This window comes from Xyrauchen texanus, chromosome 11 (genome assembly GCF_025860055.1).
Source record: "Xyrauchen texanus isolate HMW12.3.18 chromosome 11, RBS_HiC_50CHRs, whole genome shotgun sequence".
Lineage (NCBI taxonomy): Eukaryota > Metazoa > Chordata > Actinopteri > Cypriniformes > Catostomidae > Xyrauchen > Xyrauchen texanus.
The window spans coordinates 4,813,930-4,836,282 of NC_068286.1; the positions used below are offsets into that span (position 1 = coordinate 4,813,930).

The 22,353-nt window shown below is 44.6% G+C and overlaps 3 protein-coding genes across 3 annotated transcripts in view; all 3 read left to right on the plus strand.

The window, feature by feature from the left end:
* LOC127652045 (titin-like) overlaps positions 1 to 11,822 on the plus strand; it is a 51,136-nt gene extending 39,314 nt beyond the window's left edge. The window contains 8 exon segments of the mRNA XM_052138102.1: positions 5,679 to 5,722; positions 5,942 to 6,286; positions 10,550 to 10,798; positions 10,878 to 11,126; positions 11,269 to 11,359; positions 11,442 to 11,499; positions 11,586 to 11,657; positions 11,748 to 11,822. Of these exon segments, the coding sequence (XP_051994062.1) occupies positions 5,679 to 5,722; positions 5,942 to 6,286; positions 10,550 to 10,798; positions 10,878 to 11,126; positions 11,269 to 11,359; positions 11,442 to 11,499; positions 11,586 to 11,657; positions 11,748 to 11,822 (1,183 nt within the window).
* A 4,905-nt stretch (positions 11,823 to 16,727) lies between these two features.
* Positions 16,728 to 18,842, plus strand: LOC127651571 (neurotrimin-like). The gene is made up of 3 exons (XM_052137470.1): positions 16,728 to 16,918; positions 17,160 to 17,510; positions 18,004 to 18,842. The coding sequence occupies exons 1-3, from the start codon at positions 16,846 to 16,848 to the stop codon at positions 18,450 to 18,452; spliced, it is 873 nt and encodes a 290-aa protein (XP_051993430.1). The 5' UTR covers positions 16,728 to 16,845; the 3' UTR covers positions 18,453 to 18,842.
* A 182-nt stretch (positions 18,843 to 19,024) lies between these two features.
* LOC127652047 (uncharacterized) lies at positions 19,025 to 21,236 on the plus strand. The gene is made up of 2 exons (XM_052138103.1): positions 19,025 to 20,698; positions 20,851 to 21,236. The coding sequence occupies exons 1-2, from the start codon at positions 19,807 to 19,809 to the stop codon at positions 21,234 to 21,236; spliced, it is 1,278 nt and encodes a 425-aa protein (XP_051994063.1). The 5' UTR covers positions 19,025 to 19,806.
* Positions 21,237 to 22,353: the final 1,117 nt, after the last annotated feature.

Below are 22,353 nucleotides of genomic sequence, written 5' to 3' on the forward strand. Positions count from 1 at the left end.
ATATATTTCATATACTCCCACTTATTGTATTGTATTGTATATTCTGTTCTATATTCTGCATTGTATATAATTATTGTGTTGTGTAAGTATGTGTACATCTGATTTGTAAATTGTTTTGTGTAAGTATGTGTACATTTGATATGTAAATTGTGTTGTGTAAATATGTTGTTTGTTGTAATTGGTATATGTCTTGTCACTGTCATGACTGCTATGTTGCTCGGAACTGCACACAAGAATTTCACCTACTGTTGCACTTGTGTACATGGTAGTGTGACAATAAAGTGATTTGATTTGATTTGATTTGATTTGTGGTCCTCTGGGCCTTTGGAGAGCCCCGTTCAAGCCCAAGAGTCAGTCGAGTTAAAGGCCGTCTCTTCTGACCATGCTTACTACCATCAAGAGTGTCGGGGACCTGCAAGCGTTCTGTCAGTGAAACGTGCCTGGAGTTCAGTCCTGAAGACTCTCACGTGATCCTGAGACCCCGACCGAGCTATCTTTCCAAGGTTCCCACGTCCCCCTTAGTGGCAAAGTGGTGAGCCTGCAAGCAAAGCTGCCCCGGGAGGAGGCAGACCCAGCCTTATTATTGCTGTTTCCGGTGCGTGCTTTGCACATCTATTTGGATCACACGCAGAGCTCTAGATGCTCTGAGCAGCTATTTGCCTGATTTGATGGACAGCGGAAAATGAACACTGTCCCCAAACAGAGGCTTGCCCACTGGATCATGAACACCATCGTTTTGGCTTACCAGGTCCAGACCGTGCCAGCCCTTTCAGGTTATATGAGTACACTCTACAAGGAGTCTGGCATCCTCATGGACGCTGGCCAATGGCACCTCTCTAGCAGACATCTACAGGGGTTACCCCTGTAACCTCCTGTGAAGTATCTTCCGCAGCACGGTCTCCCTTTTGTAGACCCACGTCTCTCTTGGGCAGAGCCCTCTCTGCCCCGGTTGCTGTGCTTGTAGAGCTCCTCCCCTTCAAAGGGCAGGACTTACTGCCACGCCATTTGACATATTTGCCACATGTTTACCCACTTCGGGGCAGATTGTGGTCTCCCTGGGATCGTTTCACCTTGAAAGAATAGGAAAGGAAAAGAATGCCTTCCCCGGTGCATTTTATGAGCATTTAAAGGCGCAGCCAAATCTTACACTCTGTGGAGAGAAAACTTAGAGATGAAAGGCTGGCGCGGCCTGCTAATATACTTACAGTGTTGTGGGGAACTACTCAATGGTTTTTGGGGCATCTGGGGAGGCAGACCCAGCCTTATCATTGCATTCTGAAGTGTATATGTTTCTAACTGGACTATTCTACAATTGCCTACAGTATTATATTGCTCTACATAGGTAGATACGTTTCTATCAGGCATTAAAAAACGGAATAAAGGCTGAGCTTAGCATAAATTATTTATTTTAACATCTCTACTTCCCAGTTAAATATCGTTCAATTTAACACTCTCTACATCAGGGGTCTGTTTTAATAAATAAAAAATAAAAAATTATAGAACTTTTAATGTTTGTCTCAAAGTAGGTGAGTTGACTTATTTTAACCTCAAAACATTACCAGTTTATGCACTAAATGTGTCCTGATGTGGGTCTCGTCAATGGTTTGACATTTCATTCAGCACACAACTGAATAAAACAGGCTGCATGACTATGATAAAAGATTACAGCAAGTGTTAGATTAACATACAGGTGCAAGGGGCCATAAATTGCTCAGGTCTGGATTAGGGAATCTACTGACTGTCAGGAAGAAACTGTGGCCCCTATGTACAATGGGCAAAAGGTGTAAAGTGGCGGCGCTGTCCAAGGTGCTGATTATACACTGTAACACAGTGACATGTAGTGTTTGGAGTTATTGTTTTCTAAAAATGTGAGATACTTATCAAAGAATACAAAGAATCTTCTCTAATTTATATGAACTCTTTTTGACCGTTTTGTATTCAGAGAATTTTGTATAAAAGTTCCATATTTTTTTTTTGTTTTTTTTTGTGTTGAACAATCACTTCTAGTCAAGATTTTAATGGGACAACTGACCCGAAGCCATTATTCAGAGTGACTAACACCCTCTACATTAATTTGACCAGACATACTGAATCGGAAGCAAATACTGTAAATAAATGATATAATTCCTTGGATACCTTTGACTCATAGTTTATTCTTCCTTAAGCCAGAAGAAGGCTGATGTTTCTTTGCCCACCTGGAGTTTCAAAGCCCTGTTTTCCTTACCATCTTTAACCTTTGTATGCAGGAGTATTACTTGTTTGGCAAAGCTTTGATTTTCTGCTAAAATTGTGATGCATTCTCAGACCCAGAATGGACGTCATAACCATAATCTAGTATTACTCTAATATATCTAGTATGATTTTGTTCATAATTGTGTTGTCTTCCTGCTTAGAAAGCTTTTGAGTTTCCATTTAATTGCTGTAAGATGAGACAGGCTCCACAAACATCTATATAGAAGCTTCATATACTTGTATATTTGTTTTTTAGTTAGTTATGGTACTCGAATCTGATTGGACAAGAGACGTTCCATGAGCACTGATGGTTTCACACCATCAGCACTCGAACGCTTCACTGTGTGTGTATCACTCCGCTTGTGTTCGTGCTAAACTAAAGTGTAAGAGCAGTGCAGATGTGATAAGAGCTACAGTATGTTTGTCTCTTTACATGGATTGTTTTTTACATTACATATGTTAGACAGCAGGTGGTGGCAAAAGATCATTTTTGTGTGTAATATGAGCCAGTTAGGTGACATGAAGTGAATCCGCATCAGCCAGTGTTTACATACAACAGCTCTCCATGATCGCTTGTATTAATACTACACTACTAAAGCTAGACAATAGCTTTAAATGGCTTTAAACGAACAACTTCAACATTACGGCTCATCACAGCTGAGAGACACAACAGACTGATTAATTACTCAAACTCAAGGCGCTTACCTCTTACTGGAGTTTCCACACTGGAGAGGAACTACTGTTTAAAATGTATAACTGTTTAATACGCTGCCAGGATCTCTGAGATGGGTATTAGATTTTAACACTTCCTGTTGAGGGGTTGTCGAGTGTTTCACGTCCTGAATAAATGCAGAGAACAGCGAAAACACCCAACATTTGATGGGAGCCTCTGACACCCGAAACACCAAGAGGTGGCGGGAATGGAGATGCTTTGAGGGGATACCGGGAGGGGTGAAGTGAAGCACGCGCCCTGTCCCGAGGGGAGCTACCCCCTAAATCTAGTCGCAAGACCATCAGGGTTTTCTCTTTTTAGAAATTATGGTCCTGAGGTCTTGCTTCGGGGGCTGCCGAGGGCGACAAGACTGTCCCCAATCCCTGGGAGGAGGAGCACGACTCGCCACGCTTTGCTTTTGAGCCTCCCTTCTAACAGGACCGAGGCTGGTCTGGGGGGCCGAAGGACCCGCCCCCTGAGTGCGGCGAGGGAGGAACTGCCCGAAGGATTCATCATGGCTTTTCGCCTCCTGGAACTTGGAGATAACCGTGGTCATGGCTTCTCCGAATAGGCTAGAGGGCGAAACCGGGGCATCAATGTATTTTGTTGGTTCATGTTTTTCATGTCTTTTATTTTAAAATTCTAGTTCCTGTTTCATGTCATGTGATTTCTTGTTTATCTCCATGTTCATGTGTCTTGTTTTCATTGGTTGATTGTCTTGTTATCTTGTTAGAGTTATTTGTGTTTATTGTTTATCTTTGTCATGTGTTCTCCCATGTCATGTATTTAACCCTCATTTTTTCAATGGCCATTGTCAGGTATTGTTTGTTGAATGTAACTTTGGTTTTGAGTTTCAAGTCTATGTAAAGCCAAGTTCATGTTTATGTTTGTAGTTAGGGTTTTTGGATACACGTTGCAATAAGTTTATAAATGAATACATTCGTGTTCGTCTGCCTGTCAGCACCAGCAAAAACGTTACAGAGACAACGTGACAGTTTGACACAAGTTAAACAATTAAAGGCAATGCTACCAAATACAATTATTCTGACATTTCACATTCTTAAAATAAAGTTGTGCTCCTAACTGTTTTATATTCTGAATTGGGAAATTTCTAAACAGTTCTTAATGATGAAATGTTGCTCACAACTCTTACAACATTGGTATATGCTAGTAATGGAAAGAAAATGAGGAAGATGGAATTGCATGAATTGCAGTAAGATGAGACAAGCTCCACAAACATCTTTATATAACCTTTATATACAGTACTTATATGTTTGTTGCAGATATATATATATATATATATATATATATATATATATATATATATATATATATATATATATATATATATATATATTTTGTCATTTAGAGCACTTATTTGCAGAAAATGACAACTGGTCAAATAACAAAGAAGGCGCAGTATTTTCAGTACTCAAATAATGCAAAGAAAGTCGAGAAGGTACTGAATAGAAATAGAAATGTTTTGTTCTACCTGAAAGAAATAATCAAGAATATAGAGTTATTATAAAATCCTTTGGCGTTAGCCCTGTCTTACGGTTCAATGCTCAGATTCGCACTCAAACCAGGGGAGAGGAACTTACCCCTACAACATGGTACCTAAACTGGTGGCAACTTGGTTGAGGGAGAGAAAACAAACAGCAGCATATCGAGCGATGAACAACAGCTGCGAGCTTATAAAGCAGATGCAGGATAATGATTGGATGAGATACCTAAATTGAATGAGTCTTCCAGACAGAAATCATGCAAAGCATCTGTTCAGGCAGGTCACGTGAGTCAAGCTCGCAATCAGCCGAAGCTCAGCCGATTATGACGTCTACCAATACAATTCAGATGCTTTTCAGAGCAGTCCTATTTAAGTCCTCAATAAAGTTATTGCCTTAGCTGCCTTTCTATTGCATGTATGCAAGTTGCACTTAACACCCTCCTCCATCCCCAGGTCCACAATTCTCTACATCTGCCTCATGTTCTGTGCTCTGAGATTACAGTCATTTGCTAGATTAAAATGTCTTTCTTCTATGCATTGTTCTTGATTTATCAACTTGGTATACAGTATTTTGAAGTCCATTTCATCTTTTATGCAAGGAAGGATTGTATCACATTGCACAGTCAAAATGTTTAAAATATGGAACAATGTTGTATAAGTTCTGCTGGATCTGTTCTGGTACCCCTGGGGAGGATATATTTGCTGCACTCCCTGGTTTGTCCATGCATGGATGGGTAGAGAGTTTGCCCAAAACAGAACCATACCGTCATCACCAACAGATTGCTTTAATTGTCTATCAGTAATAAAATATTCATCCAAGCATTCTAGTCATGTATTCATGTCCACAAGTGGTCTGCACTGCTAACACTTTAATTTCTTCATGCTTTGCAGTTTGAAATAGGAAGTAAAGAGAGACAGGATGTGTGTTAGTTACTTCACGGCATGTAGATCAACTTTCATTCTCAACTTGACATCTGAACACGACAGATTACAATAAAGGAAGGTAAGAATTAGTTCTCTGAATGTATTAAAATGGATTAATCTACAGTTAAAATACAAAATAAAATGAAAAATTTCAATGCAACTGAAATAATCATGATATGCAAAAATGTATTGTTATTTTGTGAAAACCTTTGCCCATGTGAATAACATCTAGACATCTAACATAACATCTACAGCTCTTCCGTTATATATTTGTGCCATTTATAAAACAATCCTAATGTCTTGTAGGATGTTTAATCTTTTCTCTCGGATCTTTCTGCTTGTGGTTCCCGGTGAGTCTGAACTAAATCTTATGTATAAAACTTACAGTGAAGAAACAATTTACTGACACAACCCATAAAATGTGTCAATCAGGAAGTTTTTTAAGTACTTCTGTTTTAAAGTACAGTGCAATGTCTGTGACAGGAATGTGTTGAAGTCACAGCGTTTGAAGTTTTGCAGTTTTTACAAAATATTCTAAAATCTGTTTTCACATGTTTGATGTTTCTCAGGCATTTGTGGCCAAACTTGGAATGTAGAGTACAAAAATATTAACCAATGTGCTCTGAAGGGATCTACAACATCACTATCAGGCAGTTATACACACCCAAATGGTCTCAATGTGACAAAGACATTTTGGACCATAAATCCAGATGACGCCGATGAGGCACCTGATCTGTTTGATGATCCACATTACAAAGGCAGGACTGTGCACTCTCAGAGGAAAGATCAAACCTTCTCTCTCATACTGAGTAACGTGACAAATCAGGATGAAAGTATATACTGTTTTAACATCTTGACAAATGTGGAAAATGAAAGCTGGATGGGTTATCCTTGTGTTAGCCTTCAAGTCACAGGTACAGTAAAAGTACCCCATTCTCATGAGAAATATAAGTTCCCCGTCTTTCGCTCACTTCAACATTGTGTCGAAGAAGCGACACTAGGGGTCTTTCTTGAGAGCCTTTTGCATCTATGATCTATGAGAAAAGGTCATTGAGAAATTGGCAGACAGAATTTGCATGTCCCGCCCCCGGACATACGGGTATAAAGGGAGGGAAATGCGTCTGTTTCATTCAGAAATTTTCTTTGGAGCTGACTGGTTGTGTATGCAGCGAGCTGTGAGTCACACACTGTTCCTCCCATCTCTGAGCGATTGCTGTTGGATCTACGATGCATATCAGCGACTTTCTCTTGCCCCTGGACGCTTCGACAGCACAGTAAAAGAGTTTATTCTCTAAAAGAGTTATTTTCTCTAAAAGAGCATATACACAGCTGGCGTTGAATGTCATTTTCAGGACGAGTCTTTATAAAGATGCCCTTCCACTCCTGTGTAGTTCCTGGATGCGGTAGAGTGATCTCCGCTCCTGATGGCCACAGGCGCTGTCTCGTGTGTCTGGGCAGCGATCACACCGAGGCAGCTTTTGTGGATGGCTCATGTTCTCACTGACCATGAACATGACCATGGCAACATTGCGGTCGCGGCTTTCCTTCCTCAGAAGGAATGCCACTCCAGCCTCCCCCGCATCGCTCCTTCTTCCCACGGGACTGAGGTCGACCCGGCTGGCGATGGATGGTATTTGGGGATGGCAGTGGGCGCAGTTTTGCCGGGTACGTCCCCATGAACAGATAGAGCCTGTCCCTCCAACCGAGATGAAGAAGGGTTTCTACAGCCTTACTTCATCATACCCAAGAAAGGTGGCGGCTTATGACCGATCTTGGACTTGCGAGTTTTCAACCGGGCTTTGCACGGTTGATCTTGCGTCCGGCATCTAGATTGGTTCGCAGCGCTAGACCTGAAGGACTCGTACTTCCACATCTCAATTTTGCCTCGACATCGACCCTTTCTACGGTTCGCGTTCGCGGGCCAGGCGTATCAGTACAAGGTCCTTCCCTTTGGCATGTCCCTGTCCCCTTGCGTTTTCACGAAGGTCGCAGAGGCAGACCTTGCCCCGCTTCGGGAAGCAGGCATCGGCATTCTTATCTACCTTGACAACTGGCTAATTTTGGCCCACTCCCGAGAGTTACTATGCACCCACAGGGACCAGCCGTTTAGGGCTTCAGGTCAACTTGGAAAAGAGCAAGCTCACCCTGGTTCAGATCATCTCTTTTCTCAGCATGGAGTTAGACTCAGTCTCAATGTTAGCGCGCCTCACCAACGAGCAGTCAGTGCTGAAATGCTTCACCACGTTCAGGCTGGGCACGGCGGTCCCCTTAAAACATTTCCAGAGGCTCCAGGGGCATATGACGTCCTCCGCGGAGGTCGCGTTGCTGGGGTTGATGCATAAGAGACCGCTTCAGCACTGGCTCCAGACTCGAGTCCTGAGATGAGCATGGCGGCGCGACATGCCAACAAACTTTCAAACCCTGGACAGACCTCTGCTTTCGGTTGGGGCGCCGTGGGCAATGGGCACACAGCCACGGGCCGTTGGAAAGAGGCCCCGCTGTGCTGGCACATCAACTGCCTAGAGTTATTGGCTGTACTTTTTGCCCTGCAGAGGTTTCTCCCACTGGTATGAATGGAGGCTCCCCTCCATGCGGGGTTGCGCAAGTATGCATTTCCCCCAGTGAGCCTGCTTGCACAGGTGCTGTGCAAGGTCAGGGAGGACGGGGAACAAGTCATTCTAGTGTCTCCATATTGGCCCACTTTGACTTGGTTCTCAGATCTCGTACTCCTCGCGACAGCCCCTCCACAGCAAATACCCCTGAGGAAAGACCTTCTTTCTCAGGGACGGGGCACACTCTGGCATCTGCACCCGGACCTCTGGAACCTTCACGTCTGGCCCCTGGACGGGATGTGGAAGATCTAGCTGATCTGCCACCTGCTGTCTTAGACATGTTTAACCAACCAGAGCCCCCTCTACCAGGCAACTTTTCTTGAAGTGGCGCTTGTTCACAAATTGGTGTTCTTCCCAGGCTGAAGACCCACAGAGGTGCACAGTTAGGTCAGTGCTTTAATTCCTGCAGGAGAGGTTTGGAGGGGAGGCTGTCCCCCTCCACCTTGAAGGTGTATGTAGCTGCTATCGTGGCCCACCATGACACAGTAGATGGCAGGTCTTTGGGTAAGCATGACTTAATTGTCAAGTTCCTAAGAGGCACCCGGAGGTTAAATCCCTTCCGGCCAAGCCTGTTCCCCTCCTGGGATCTCTCAGTCGTCCTCTCGGGCCTTCAGAGACCCCCTTCGAGCCGCTAGAATCAGTCAGACTCTCCTTGAAGACGGCCCTCCTGATCGCACTCACCTCCATCTAAAGGGTCGGGGACCTGCGAGCGTTCTCTGTCAGTGACACCTGCCTGGAGTTCGGTCCGGCAGATACTCACGTGATCCTTAGACCGCGACCGGGCTACGTGCCCAAGGTTCCTACCTCTCCCTTCAGGGACCAGGTAGTGAACCTGCAAGCGCTGCCCCAGGAGGAGGCAGGCCCATCCCCTTTGTTGCTGTGTGCGGTACGTGTTTGTGTATGTACTTGGACCGCACGCAGAGCTTTAGACGTTCTGAGCAGCTCTTTGTCTGCTTTGGTGGACAGAGGAAAGGGAACGCTTTCTCCAAAAAGAGACTTTCCCACTGGGTAGTGGACGCCATTACGTTGGCCTATCGAGCTGGTAGAACTCGGTACACACTGACAAACTGACCAGGTGGATCGCTCTCACCTAGCGGCCTTTCCCTCCACTGAGGTAATACCGTGCGCTTTTACCCCAGGAGATCCCATGCTCCCTGGATGACTCCTCCCTAGTCCTCTGGACCGCAAATTCAGCGGAGGAGAATGTGGGTACTCAATTTACCCTGTACTGGAATAAGTGCTCCACAGGACAGGCTCCCACGTGGACTTTTCCCCCTGTGTGTATTTTCCGCGGTACGGTCCCCTTGCGAACAGACCCGCGTCTCCCTTGTGCAGTCCTCACGGACCCCCGGTAGCAACTCCTCCCTCCCAATAAGGTAGGATCTACCACCGTGCCATTCTCCACATGTGACATAAAAGCCCATGTGATGTATTTCACCACTCTTTACCTCCCCCAGTCTGGGCAGGTGTGGTCTCTGCAAGGTCTTTCCCCCTTGAAAGAATAGGAAAACTGGGAAAGATCGCCTTCCCCGATGCATATGATAGCGTTAAGATGGCCCCAGCCGCTTTAACTCTATGCAAGAAACATAGGGAGAGAAAAGGCGTGGCTGGCACGGCCTGCTCCCATGCTTGGCACGTTGCCTTGTTCCCCCCTGTCGGGGGTAAAGAACCAGAAGGCTTTGACGATTTTATGGTGCGTTGGGGAAGGGTACTTGCAGCCTGGCACAGCTGGTCACTTTGGCAAGTAAAATACCTGCCCGCTCCTGTGTCAGCAGTACACGTACACGGCGTGATTTAAATTGGACCCCTAGTGACGCCTCTTCGACACACCGTCGAAGTGAGTGACAAACGGGGAACGTCTGGGTTACGGATGTAACCTCCATTCCCTGATGGAGGGAACGAGACGTTGTGTCCTCCTGGCCACGTCGCTGAACCGAGCCACTGTTGCGGCCGAACCTCATTGTCGGCTCCTCAGAAAAATCCTGAATGAAACAGACGAATTTCCCTCCCTTTATACTCGTATATCCGGGTGCGGGACATTCAAATTCTGTCTGCCAATTTCTCTTTGGCCTTTTCTCATAGATCAGAGATGCAAAAGGCTCTCAAGAGAGACCCCTAGTGTCGCTTCTTCGACACAATGTCTCGTTCCCTCCATCAGGTTTATTTGATAGATTTTGCACCATTATAAAGAAATATCACACAAGCAAGAGTGCTGTATGGACCTACATCCTATTTTCTCTGTGTAAAAATTGCTGTCCGAGTGGGGGTCCTCCCTGAGTATTTTGCGATAGTCGCTGCTTAAGTGTCTCAATATTTAATCTCACAGAAAAAAAGACACACGTCTAGATCTTTACACATGTGCACTGCTCTTACACTTTAGTTTAGAACAGCACAAATTCAAGTGGAGTGATACAAACAGTGAAGTATACCAGTGCTGATGTTCTAAGACTGATGTACTCATGGAACCTGTCTCTTCCAATCAGATTCGAGGACCGGAACTAGAATTTAATTGAAAATAAATGTAGGCTATATGTTAATTTATATATTTTCCTGCTTTCATTTCAGGTCTCAGAGTGAAAATTCCTCAAGAGGCCATAGAGAGAAAATCAGCTTTGTTATTTTGTAAGACCAGCTGCAACCTCGGGAACAGTGCTAAATATACCTGGTTCAAAAACGGCAAAATGTTCTCAGGATCTCTCAGTACAAATAAACTCTTGTTGAAGTCAGTCAGCAGTGATGATACAGGAAACTACAGCTGTGCAGTGACACAACATGAACATCTCCCATCTCCTGCACTCACTCTCACTGTCAGATGTGAGTATGATGTTACTCATACAAATTCACCTCTAGACAAGTGATGAAGACTTTATTATTATTATTATTATTATTTTAGATCCTCCAAAGAAAGTCTCAGTGTCCATGAGTGGATCTGGTGAAATAGTTTTGGGTGATTCAGTGACTCTGACCTGCAGCAGTGATTCAAACCCACCTGATCACATCTACACCTGGTTTAAGGTGAATGAAAGTTCATCTGTTGGATCGGGACAGAGTTACAGTGCACGAGAGAGTGGATTCTTCTACTGTGTGGCTCAGAATCAATATGGATCTCAGAGATCAGCTGCTCTATCAGTCTCTGTTGCAGGTAAAAATCAGTTATTGTGCATCTCAAAGCAGTTTTGAAAATGATTGTCTAAATATAATCAGGGTCTCTAAATTAATTGGTGGTCTGAGAACAGTTCTTCACAATCTTTCTTTTTCTGTCTCTCCTCTACTCTTCATTGAAGAAGGAAAAATCCCAGTTTTGATATTAGTCATTTCAGCGGCGTTTCTTACTTCTGTGATACTGATGGTTGGCATCGCGCTGCTTATAAGGAGGTGAGAATTTAGAGGAAGCCAATTTGAATTTATTTTGAGTCCAATACACATGTGCATATTTCTTTAACTGACTGTTTCACAGGAAAAGAGTTTCTCCATCAGAAGAGCAAAACAACAGAGGATTACAACACAAAGCAAAGGTGCAGAAATCTGCTCATGTTTCTTCTAGTTTGTGATCCGTCAGTTCTGGAGGGGTAATTAATTGTGTCATCATTCTGTGTCTCAGGTCGAGTCTTCTGAGGGAACCTACATGACCCTTGACCCCATGTCCAGATGCTCAGATTATGACACACTGCATGTGAGTTATTCTGCAGTTGTTTTGGTGTTTTGGGTATAATATAATATAATATTTGTTGTGATGTGTATGTTCACTCTTGCTCTCCTCTAGAACGTGAAGAGATCCTGCAATAACACAGACGACACTGAATCTAAGGATCCAACATATTATAACATTGACAATTAAATATGTTATGTAGCACGGATCTATTAGGTCTTAATAAATCTATAAATTAGTTATTTCTGTCTGCTGTCATCAGTTGAATTACAGTTTTTACTTGTGATCTTTAGTTTTACAATTGAATAAGTCTAGTGAGGAGATAAACTGTTTATTCCACTTGATAACAATGTAAAGGACATGCACTCTTTTAAGTAGTGACAGTGCAAATCTGGAGCAGTATATTACGCAAACTCTCTACTGTACAGTTGTTTTTATTACAGATTTAGAATTTTTTCATTGCTGATTTTCATTATCTTAATTCCACACTCTGCACATGGATACTCATCTTCCGTTTTTGTGAGACTAGTCGTCTGAACTGAACTTGAAAGGAACCGTACAGAACATACAGAACACACAGCACCCAGAATGACAAGCCCATTGTCCCACATTAAAGCAGCGAAACACTCAGTGACTCAACACAACAGAAATGCAATGACATAACATATTCCGACATATTGCTTGATGCTCAAAACTCTTACAACATTGGAATAAGCGCTTTGTTACATTGGTATAAAACCTTGGTATAAGCACTTTTTTGCATTGGTATACAACATTGGTATAAATGCTTTGTTACATTGGTATAAAACATTGGTATAAGCGCTTTGTTACATTGGTATACAACATTGGTATAAGCGCTTTGTTACATTGGTATAAAACATTGGTATAAGCGCTTTGTTACATTGATATACAACATTGGTATAAGCACTTTGTTACATTGATATACAACATTGGTATAAGCACTTTGTTACATTGGTATACAACATTGGTATAAGTGCTTTGTTACATTGATATACAACATTGGTATAAGCGCTTTGTTACATTGATATACAACATTGGTATAAGCACTTTGTTACATTGGTATACAACATTGGTATAAGTGCTTTGTTACATTGCTACACAACATTGGTATAAGCGCTTTGTTACATTGGTATACAACATTGGTATAAGTGCTTTGTTACATTGCTACAAAACACTGGTATAAGCGCTTTGTTACATTGGTATACAACATTGGTATAAGTGCTTTGTTACATTGGTACACAACATTGGTATAAGCGCTTTGTTACATTGGTATAAAACATTGGTATAAGTGCTTTGTTACATTGCTACACAACATTGGTATAAGCACTTTGTTACATTGGTATACAACATTGGTATAAGTGCTTTGTTACATTGCTACACAACATTGGTATAAGCGCTTTGTTACATTGGTATAAAACATTGGTATAAGTGCTTTGTTACATTGGTATAAAACATTGGTATAAGCACTTTGTTACATTGGTACACAACATTGGTATAAGCGCTTTGTTACATTGCTACACAACATTGGTATAAGCGCTTTGTTACATTGGTATAAAACATTGGTATAAGCACTTTGTTACATTGGTACACAACATTGGTATAAGCGCTTTGTTACATTGGTACACAACATTGGTATAAGCACTTTGTTGCATTGGTATAAAACATTGGTATAAGCACTTTGTTACATTGGTACACAACATTGGTATAAGTGCTTTGTTACATTGCTACACAACATTGGTATAAGCGCTTTGTTACATTGGTATAAAACATTGGTATAAGCACTTTGTTACATTGGTACACAACATTGGTATAAGTGCTTTGTTACATTGCTACACAACATTGGTATAAGAGCTTTGTTACATTGGTATAAAACATTGGTATAAGCGCTTTGTTACATTGGTATAAAACATTGGTATAAGCGCTTTGTTACTTTGGTATAAAACATTGGTATAAGCGCTTTGTTACTTTGGTATAAAACATTGGTATAAGCGCTTTGTTACTTTGGTATAAAACATTGGTATAAGCGCTTTGTTACTTTGGTATAAAACATTGCTCTAAGCGCTTTGTTACATTGGTATACAACATTGGTATAAGTGCTTTGTTACATTGGTACAAAACATTGGTATAAGCGCTTTGTTACATTGGTACACAACATTGGTATAAGTGCTTTGTTACATTGGTATAAAACATTGGTATAAGTGCTTTGTTACATTGGTACACAACATTGGTATAAGCGCTTTGTTACATTGGTATAAAACATTGGTATAAGCGCTTTGTTACATTGGTACACAACATTGGTATAAGCGCTTTGTTACATTGGTATAAAACATTGGTATAAGCGCTTTGTTACATTGGTATAAGCGCTTTGTTACATTGGTATAAAACATTGCTCTAAGCGCTTTGTTACTTTGGTATAAAACATTGGTATAAGCGCTTTGTTACTTTGGTATAAAACATTGGTTTAAGCGCTTTGTTACTTTGGTATACAACATTGGTATAAGTGCTTTGTTACATTTGTATAAAACATTGGTATAAGCACTTTTTTGCATTGGTATACAACATTGTTATACACGATACACGATATGCAGAAAAGGACAGCAACCCCCCCCCCCCCCCCCCAACAGTTGGGTCAGTTGCCATGTAAAATCCCGGGCCAATTTCTCTTCCCAGTCCAGCCCTGCTTGAGATGATGTATTGATTATTTAATATTTAAATTAGCGTCTGGGAAATTTAATGCAGTATATTTTGTGATAAATAGTCATTGTTTAATAAGTAATAAAGCATCTCACCCCATTTTAGTACTAGAATATCATTGAGACACATGGTTTGCTTCTTTTGACTTGGGTCAGTAAGCAATCACTGAAAAAACATTCTTAACACCCTAGCAACCACTTAGCCACACCTTAGCAATTGTCTATAACACCATTGCAATGTACCTCAGCCATATTTCGGCACTAGAATATAATATAAAGTCCAGGGTGGCCTTTTTTGACTAGGGTCGGTAAACAACCACCTACAAACCATAAAGACAAACCCTAGCAACCACCTAGCGATGCCCTAGCAACTACCTATAACACTTTAGCAACCGCACTACCTCAGCCCATTTTGGCACTAGAATATCAGAGAGACTAAGGGGTGGCTTCTTTTGACTAGGGTCTGTAAGAAACCACTGACAAACCATTCAGAACACCTTAGCAACCACTTAGCAACACCCTAGCAATTACCTATTACACCCTACAGCAACCGCATTGCATCACACTTCAGCTATATTTCAGTATTAGGATATCACATAAACTCTAGGATGGCCTCTCTTGACATGGTTCAGTAAAAAAAACCACCTACAAATCATCAGGAAATCCCTAGCAACCAAATAGCAACGCCCTACAAAGTACCTATAACAACCTAGCAACTACATTGCAACACACCTCAGTCAAATTTCAGCCCTAGAATCTTATGGAGACGTTGGGGTGGCCTCTTTTAATTTGGGTTACAAAGCGACCAACTCAAATCAACCCTCTACTGAAAAATTATTCAGAACACCCCAACTACCTATTAGCAACACCCTAACAACACCCATAATACAATAGCAACTGCATTGCAAAGCACCTCAGTCATATTCTGGCACCAGAATGTTATAGAGATTTGTTGTGGCCTCTTTTGATTTGGGTCAGTGCGAAACAACTGTCAAACCAACTTGAATACCCCTGCAACCATTAAATAACACCCAGCAACTACCCATAACATCCTATCAACCGCAACTCAGCCATATTTCAGCTCCAGAATACAAAAAAGGTTTAGGGGCTGCCCCCTTTTCACATTGCAATGCAACTGTGACAGGGCGGAGGGTGGGGCCGGGCCGTTATTATACACACCCTGTCCCATATCAGGGTAATTAAGCCTCTGAGAGGGATAAAGGCCGACTGCAGAAGGTGGTGCGACAGCGAGAGAGAGATCGTTTACGGCAGCTGACCGTCGTGTGTGTTTGTGTCTTTTGGTTCAGTTTAATATTAAAACTATTATTTATATTGTCAAGCTGGTTCTCGCCTCCTCCTTGCCCGTCTATATCCCTTTACACTGGTGCCAAAACCCGGGAAGGAGGAGTTATACACCGTAGTAGATTTCTCACCACTACATCCACCCCAACGGAGCAGCCGTGGCCGTCTGCCGGGGGGCGGAGGAGACCCCTACCAGCCGCTGAAAGGTGGCGGGGTCTGAGACCGCCGACCGCGAGCAGGGAGGGGCTTGCTGCCGACCACCTGGAGCAGGAGAACCGTTGCCAGGGGCGGGGGAGACCCCTTCTGTTCCCCGAGAACATGGCGGGGCGTTCCGTCCGCCAGGGTCTGGAGGACTGCCTCCGATCCGGCCAGGGAGGTGCGGCTGTCATCCGTTAGAGGTTGGAGGAGTGGCAGAGGACTAAACTACGGCACATCGGAGAACTGGTAAGTGTTTTTTTTTCATCTCTCTCCCACTGCCACTCTTGTTAAACGTTTGACATTGGTCTGGTAGCTGAGCGCATCTGTTGTTTATATAAATCTCATTAGATATTCATGCAGTCATGATTTCCACATTTAAATCTGGTGACATCAGAGGATGAAGTAACTTTCTTTCTGAGTTCATCTTGTGTTGTTGCGAGGGAGGAAACACATATTCAGGAACTTAAATTGTGCTTCAAAGTGTATTTTAAGTGTGATCACAACTAACATTTCGACAGTTTAACACGTCTGTCAAGTTCCTGTTTCCATCATTCCTCATTTGAACTCCTGCAACGAGACTCATCGCAGCACGGTAAGACATTTGTACATTATTTTATGAGGGTTTAAATCAGTCTGAAGAACTTTGAAGGAAAAGGGACCAGGGCCGTGCTCACCCCCCTTTTCCACCCCTTAAATAAAGATGCAGAGAATGATTTACAAACTTTTACATTTCATATTGTTAATAATTAGTCTTAATGGTAATTCTAGAACTGTTCAGTCTGTTAAATCCTCTCATCAGTATCTGCTCCTGATGTTCAGAAGAATCTCCTCTCTCTCTGATCTCCAGTCTCGTGATTGTGCCTCATCTTGAATGGAAGAAATCGACTTTTCATTTATTGTTTTATAGAATAATAGATTCATTTAATAAATATCGATTGATTGTGATGTCATTTGTAAATAACGTTTCATGTTAATCTCATGTCATTATTGTCTGTTTTATGATCGTAGAGGTTGCTATGGTGACGTTCATCAGAATGTTTCTTCCTCTGATCTTACTGGTCATGACTGCGGGTGAGTGACGCTCTCAGTTCACAGTTCTAGAGTCAGAATACAGATGTGGTTAAACGCTTCCTTCAGGACTCTGCAAATATAATGAGGAAATACTCGTTTATAAAATAACACAAGCTCTAAAAGTGGTAGAATTAATTCAGTTTAAATGAAAATGGGGAAACATGTTTGCCAACACCCAAGTTAAATAGTTTTCATACCATAGTGTTTATTTTCTTTTAGTTTCACTATTTCTGTGTTTCAGGTGTTGATGTTCAGCAGAATTGGGGAGTGAATTACAGCCCTTCATATGTTTGTGTATTAAGAGGCGCATCAGTGAAAATGTCCTGTACTATAAAACATCCTTCTGATCATGAGGTCAAAACAGTCTTCTGGACCAAAACTGCCTTTGCATCTGTTGGAGAACCACCTGACCTGTGTTCAGACCCAGAATACAGAGGAAGAGTTCAGTGTTTGAGTGAAAATAAAGACACTTACAGCATCACTTTGAGTAATGTAGCACAAGCTGATAAACACATCTACTACTGCAGATTTACATCAAACAGAGGAGATGGAAAATGGACAGGGATTCCTGGAGTTCAGCTCGACGTCACAGGTAGAAATAATCTACAAACACACCTACATGAACAGTGTTGGGGGAGTAATTAGTTACATGTAACGGTGTAATGTAATTTCATTACAAAATAAATGTAACTGTAATCTGTTACAGTTACTGAGAAAAATTTGTAATCTGTTACAGTTACTAATGAAAATGTTAACGATTCCAAAGGGGGTTACATCTGAATATTCTCTGTAAAAAACTACGACATGTTGAATAATATTAATTTGTAATTTGCTTTATTCGTTTAAGATTAACAGTTTTTTCCGAGGCATTATTAGATGACTGTCATAGCTATGCAAAGATTTGATTTCAAAAACAGTATCAGTTATTAAACTATTTCTTGTTATGATTTTAAATCTGTATTTAACCTCAGAACGATATCAAAGTAAAACGAGGTGCTAAAGTCTGATTTTGTGGTGGCTGTGCTTTAAAATTGATTTCATGAACATGATGGTCAAACAGAGAGTTGTTGTTGTGTTGCTGTCAGACCTCCAGGTGGAGACACAGCAGAGAGTGAATGAGGGAGATTCAGTCACTCTGACATGTAAAAGCACCTGCAGTCTGACTGAAGAAACAACATTCATCTGGTCCAGAAACACACAGACAGTCACTAAAGGAAGAGTTACAGTGAATCAGCTCCAGCTGCAGTCAGTCAGACGTGATGATACAGGAGATTATAGATGTGCTGTGAGAGGAAAAGAACATCTGTCCTCTCCTGAAGTTTATCTTGATGTAACATGTGAGAACACACTGATCCATATTGATGAATGCATCAAGAATCTGAATTTAGAGACACTTTTATTTATCTTGAGTTTGCAGAGTTACAGCATCTCCAACTTTAATTCCAGTCACAGTGGACGGTTTTACTGTGAGGCTCAGAATGAACATGGATCTCAGAGATCAGCTGCTCTATCAGTCTCTGTTGCAGGTGTTTAGTTGAACTAGTTCCCCTTCTGTCGCTCTCTCCACGTTGTGTTGGAGAAGCGACACTAGGGGTCTCTCTTGAGCGCTGATATTCACCTCTGATTTATGAAAAAAGGCCAATGAGAGTTGGCAGCCAGTATTTGCATGTCCCGCCCCCGGACATACGGGTATTTAAGCGGCGCAAATACGGGAGTTCATTCAGAAAATTTCTTCGGAGCCGATGGTCTGTCTGCAGTTTGCTGCGAGTTACACACCACATTAAAACGTTCCTGTTTCCTCTGACGATCTGCATGCTGTTGGATCTTGACGGCGCACAACAGCGGCTTTCTCCTTTACATTGCACGGCATGCATTGCTGCCCCTGAGCGCTTCGACAGCGCAGACACACACACACACTGTGTATTAAAAGAGTAAATTCCTATTAAAAGAGTAATTTCTCTAAAAGAGCAAAACACAGCGGCGTTGAACGTTCTTTTCAGAACGCGTCTTTTCAAGATGCCCTTCCGCCCCTGTGTTGTTCCTGGATGCGTAGAGTGCTCTCCGCTTCAGACAGCCACAGGCGCTGTCTCGTGTGTTTGGGCCGCGATCACACCGAGACGGCGTTTGTGGATGGTTCATGTTCTCACTGCGAGAACATGACCATGACCACGTTGCGGTCGCGGCTTGCTTTCAACAGAAAGCAAGCCACCCCAGCTGCACCCCGCATTGCTCCTCCTTCCCACGGGATTGAGGACGATGCGGTTGGCGCTGGGGGGCGATTTGGGGGCGGCAGCGGGTGCGGTTTCGCCGGGTAGCCCCCCGCGAACCTCCCGTTCCCCGACACGCTCGCTGGTCCCCGTCCACGCTCGCGGCGATAGCGGCTCGCCTCACGGCCTGGCTGTCTATCCTCCCGAGCCCGAAGCAGATGAGCTCGCCGCTGCATCGGAGAGTGTGATGTCTGATGCCGAGGACTCCCCTGGACTGCCGCCTTCGGGCCAGCAGGCCCAGGCGGAGGCCGACGCTCAAACTTCTGACATGCTTTCCCGGGTGATTGGTTCCTGGGGGCGGCGCGCCGTCCGCGGCCTCGCATCCCCCCGGTTCCTTTCTTCCCGGAGGTGCATGATGAGCTGACGTCTACGTGGAGAGCCCCGCTCTCCGCTCGTCTAGGTGCCACCCGCTCCACTCTCACCACCCTTGACGGCGGAGAGCGCCACGGATACGAGACGATTCCCCAGGTCGATAGGGCAGTTGCGTACCATCTATAGGCCGGTAGCCCTACCGCCTGGCGGGGCCGCCCCGTACTCCCATCTAAGCCCTGTAGGACAACATCCTCGCTCAACGCGAAGGCCTACAGTGCGGCTGGACGCGCTGCCTCCGCCCTGCATGCGATGGCCCTCCTGCAAGTCCACCAGGCCAAAGCACTCAACATGCACGGGGGTGGACCTGATCCTGATGTGCTGCAGGAACTGCGCTCAGCGACCGACCTCGCCCTGAGAGCGACGAAGGCCACAGCGCAGGCACTCGGACAGGCGATTGCCACCCTAGTGGTCCAGGAACGCCATCTTTGGCTCAATCTGGTCGAGATGCATGAGGCCGGTAAGAACCGCTTCCTGGACGCACCTGCCTCCCAGATTGGCCTTTTCGGCGACGCCGTCGAGGACTTCGCCCAACAGTTCTCCGTGGTGGAGAAGCAGACGGAGGCCATCTCTCACATGATGCCCCGCCGCAGACCTGCCGCTACGGGCCCTGCCCCGTCTGCCCGCCGAGGGCGTCCCCCTGCGAAGAAACCAGCTCCTGCTCTGCCTCAACCCGGGCCCAGCTCTCAGCCCCAGCGTCGAGCACCCCGCAGGCGGCGCACGCCCCCTGTCTCACGAACCCCTCCAGGACCCGGAAGGCTCCCAAGCGTTCCTGAGACAGCCGACCCAGAGCCGAAGATATTAGCTTCGGAAGTGGTAAGACCGCTCCGTCCCCCGGTGGAGGGCCGGGAAGAGAATCCTTTGTTTTTTCATGTTTCCACACCCCCTGACGGGGGCTGTGATGCCCACATTCTCATTAACAGAGCTATTTCCTTTGCCTCTGGGTCACCTGGCCCGCAAATGCCGTTCTCACGGCAATCTGCTTTCAGATCACAACAGTCCCGGTACACCGGACGCGGCGATCCCGCCTTCCGCCTGCCCACGACTGTCCCCCGGCCGGCCGGTTCAGACGAGTCCAGAGGACGCCAACATCAGACCTCCTCCTCAGTCACGAACCCGCCCCCTGCCGGGTGCGCGGAGCAAGGTAAGCACTTTGAGTCTATTCTCAGCATTTAACCTCAGAACGATCTCAAAGTAAAACGAGGTGCTAAAGTCTGATTTTGTGGTGGCTGTGCTTTAAAATTGATTTCATGAACATGATGGTCAAACAGAGAGTTGTTGTTGTGTTGCTGTCAGACCTCCAGGTGGAGACACAGCAGAGAGTGAATGAGGGAGATTCAGTCACTCTGACATGTAAAAGCACCTGCAGTCTGACTGAAGAAACAACATTCATCTGGTCCAGAAACACACAGACAGTCACTAAAGGAAGAGTTACAGTGAATCAGCTCCAGCTGCAGTCAGTCAGACGTGATGATACAGGAGATTATAGATGTGCTGTGAGAGGAAAAGAACATCTGTCCTCTCCTGAAGTTTATCTTGATGTAACATGTGAGAACACACTGATCCATATTGATGAATGCATCAAGAATCTGAATTTAGAGACACTTTTATTTATCTTGAGTTTGCAGAGTTACAGCATCTCCAACTTTAATTCCAGTCACAGTGGACCGGTTTTACTGTGAGGCTCAGAATGAACATGGATCTCAGAGATCAGCTGCTCTATCAGTCTCTGTTGCAGGTGTTTAGTTGAACTAGTTCCCCTTCTGTCGCTCTCTCCACGTTGTGTTGGAGAAGCGACACTAGGGGTCTCTCTTGAGCGCTGATATTCACCTCTGATCTATGAAAAAAGGCCAATGAGAGTTGGCAGCCAGTATTTGCATGTCCGCCCCGGACATACGGGTATTTAAGCGGCGCAAATACGGGAGTTCATTCAGAAAATTTCTTCGAGCCGATGGTCTGTCTGCAGTTTGCTGCGAGTTACACACCACATTAAAGCGTTCCTGTTTCCTCTGATGATCTGCATGCTGTTGGATCTTGACGGCGCACAACAGCGGCTTTCTCCTTTACATTGCACGGCATGCATTGTTGCCCCTGAGCCTCGACAGCGCAGACACACACACACACTGTGTATTAAAGAGTAAATTCCTATTAAAAGAGTAATTTCTCTAAAAGAGCAAAACACAGCGGCGTTGAGCGTTCTTTTCAGAACGCGTCTTTTCAAGATGCCCTTCCGCCCCTGTGTTGTTCCTGGATCGCGGTAGAGTGCTCTCCGCTTCAGGCGGCCACAGGCGCTGTCTCGTGTGTTTGGGCGCGATCACACGAGGCGGCGTTTGTGGATGGTTCATGTTCTCACTGCGAGAACATGACCATGACCACGTTCGCGGTCGCGGCTTGCTTTCAACAGAAAGCAAGCCACCCCAGCTACACCCGCATTGCTCCTCCTTCCCGCGGGATTGAGGGCGATGCGGTTGGCGCTGAGGGCGATTTGAGGCGGCAGCGGGTGCGGTTCGCCGGGTAGCCCCCGCGAACCTCCGTTCCCGTCACGCTTCGCTGGTCCCGTCCACGCTCGCGGCGATAGCGGCTTCGCCTCACGGCCTGGCTGTCTATCCTCCGAGCCGAAGCAGATGAGCTCGCCGCTGCATCGGAGAGTGTGATGTCTGATGCCGAGGACTCCCCTGGACTGCCGCCTTCGGGCCAGCAGGCCCAGGCGGAGGCCGGCAGCTCAAACTTCTGACATGCTTTCCCGTGGTGATTGGTTCCTGGGGAGCGGCGCGCCGTCAGCGGCCTCGCATCCCCGGT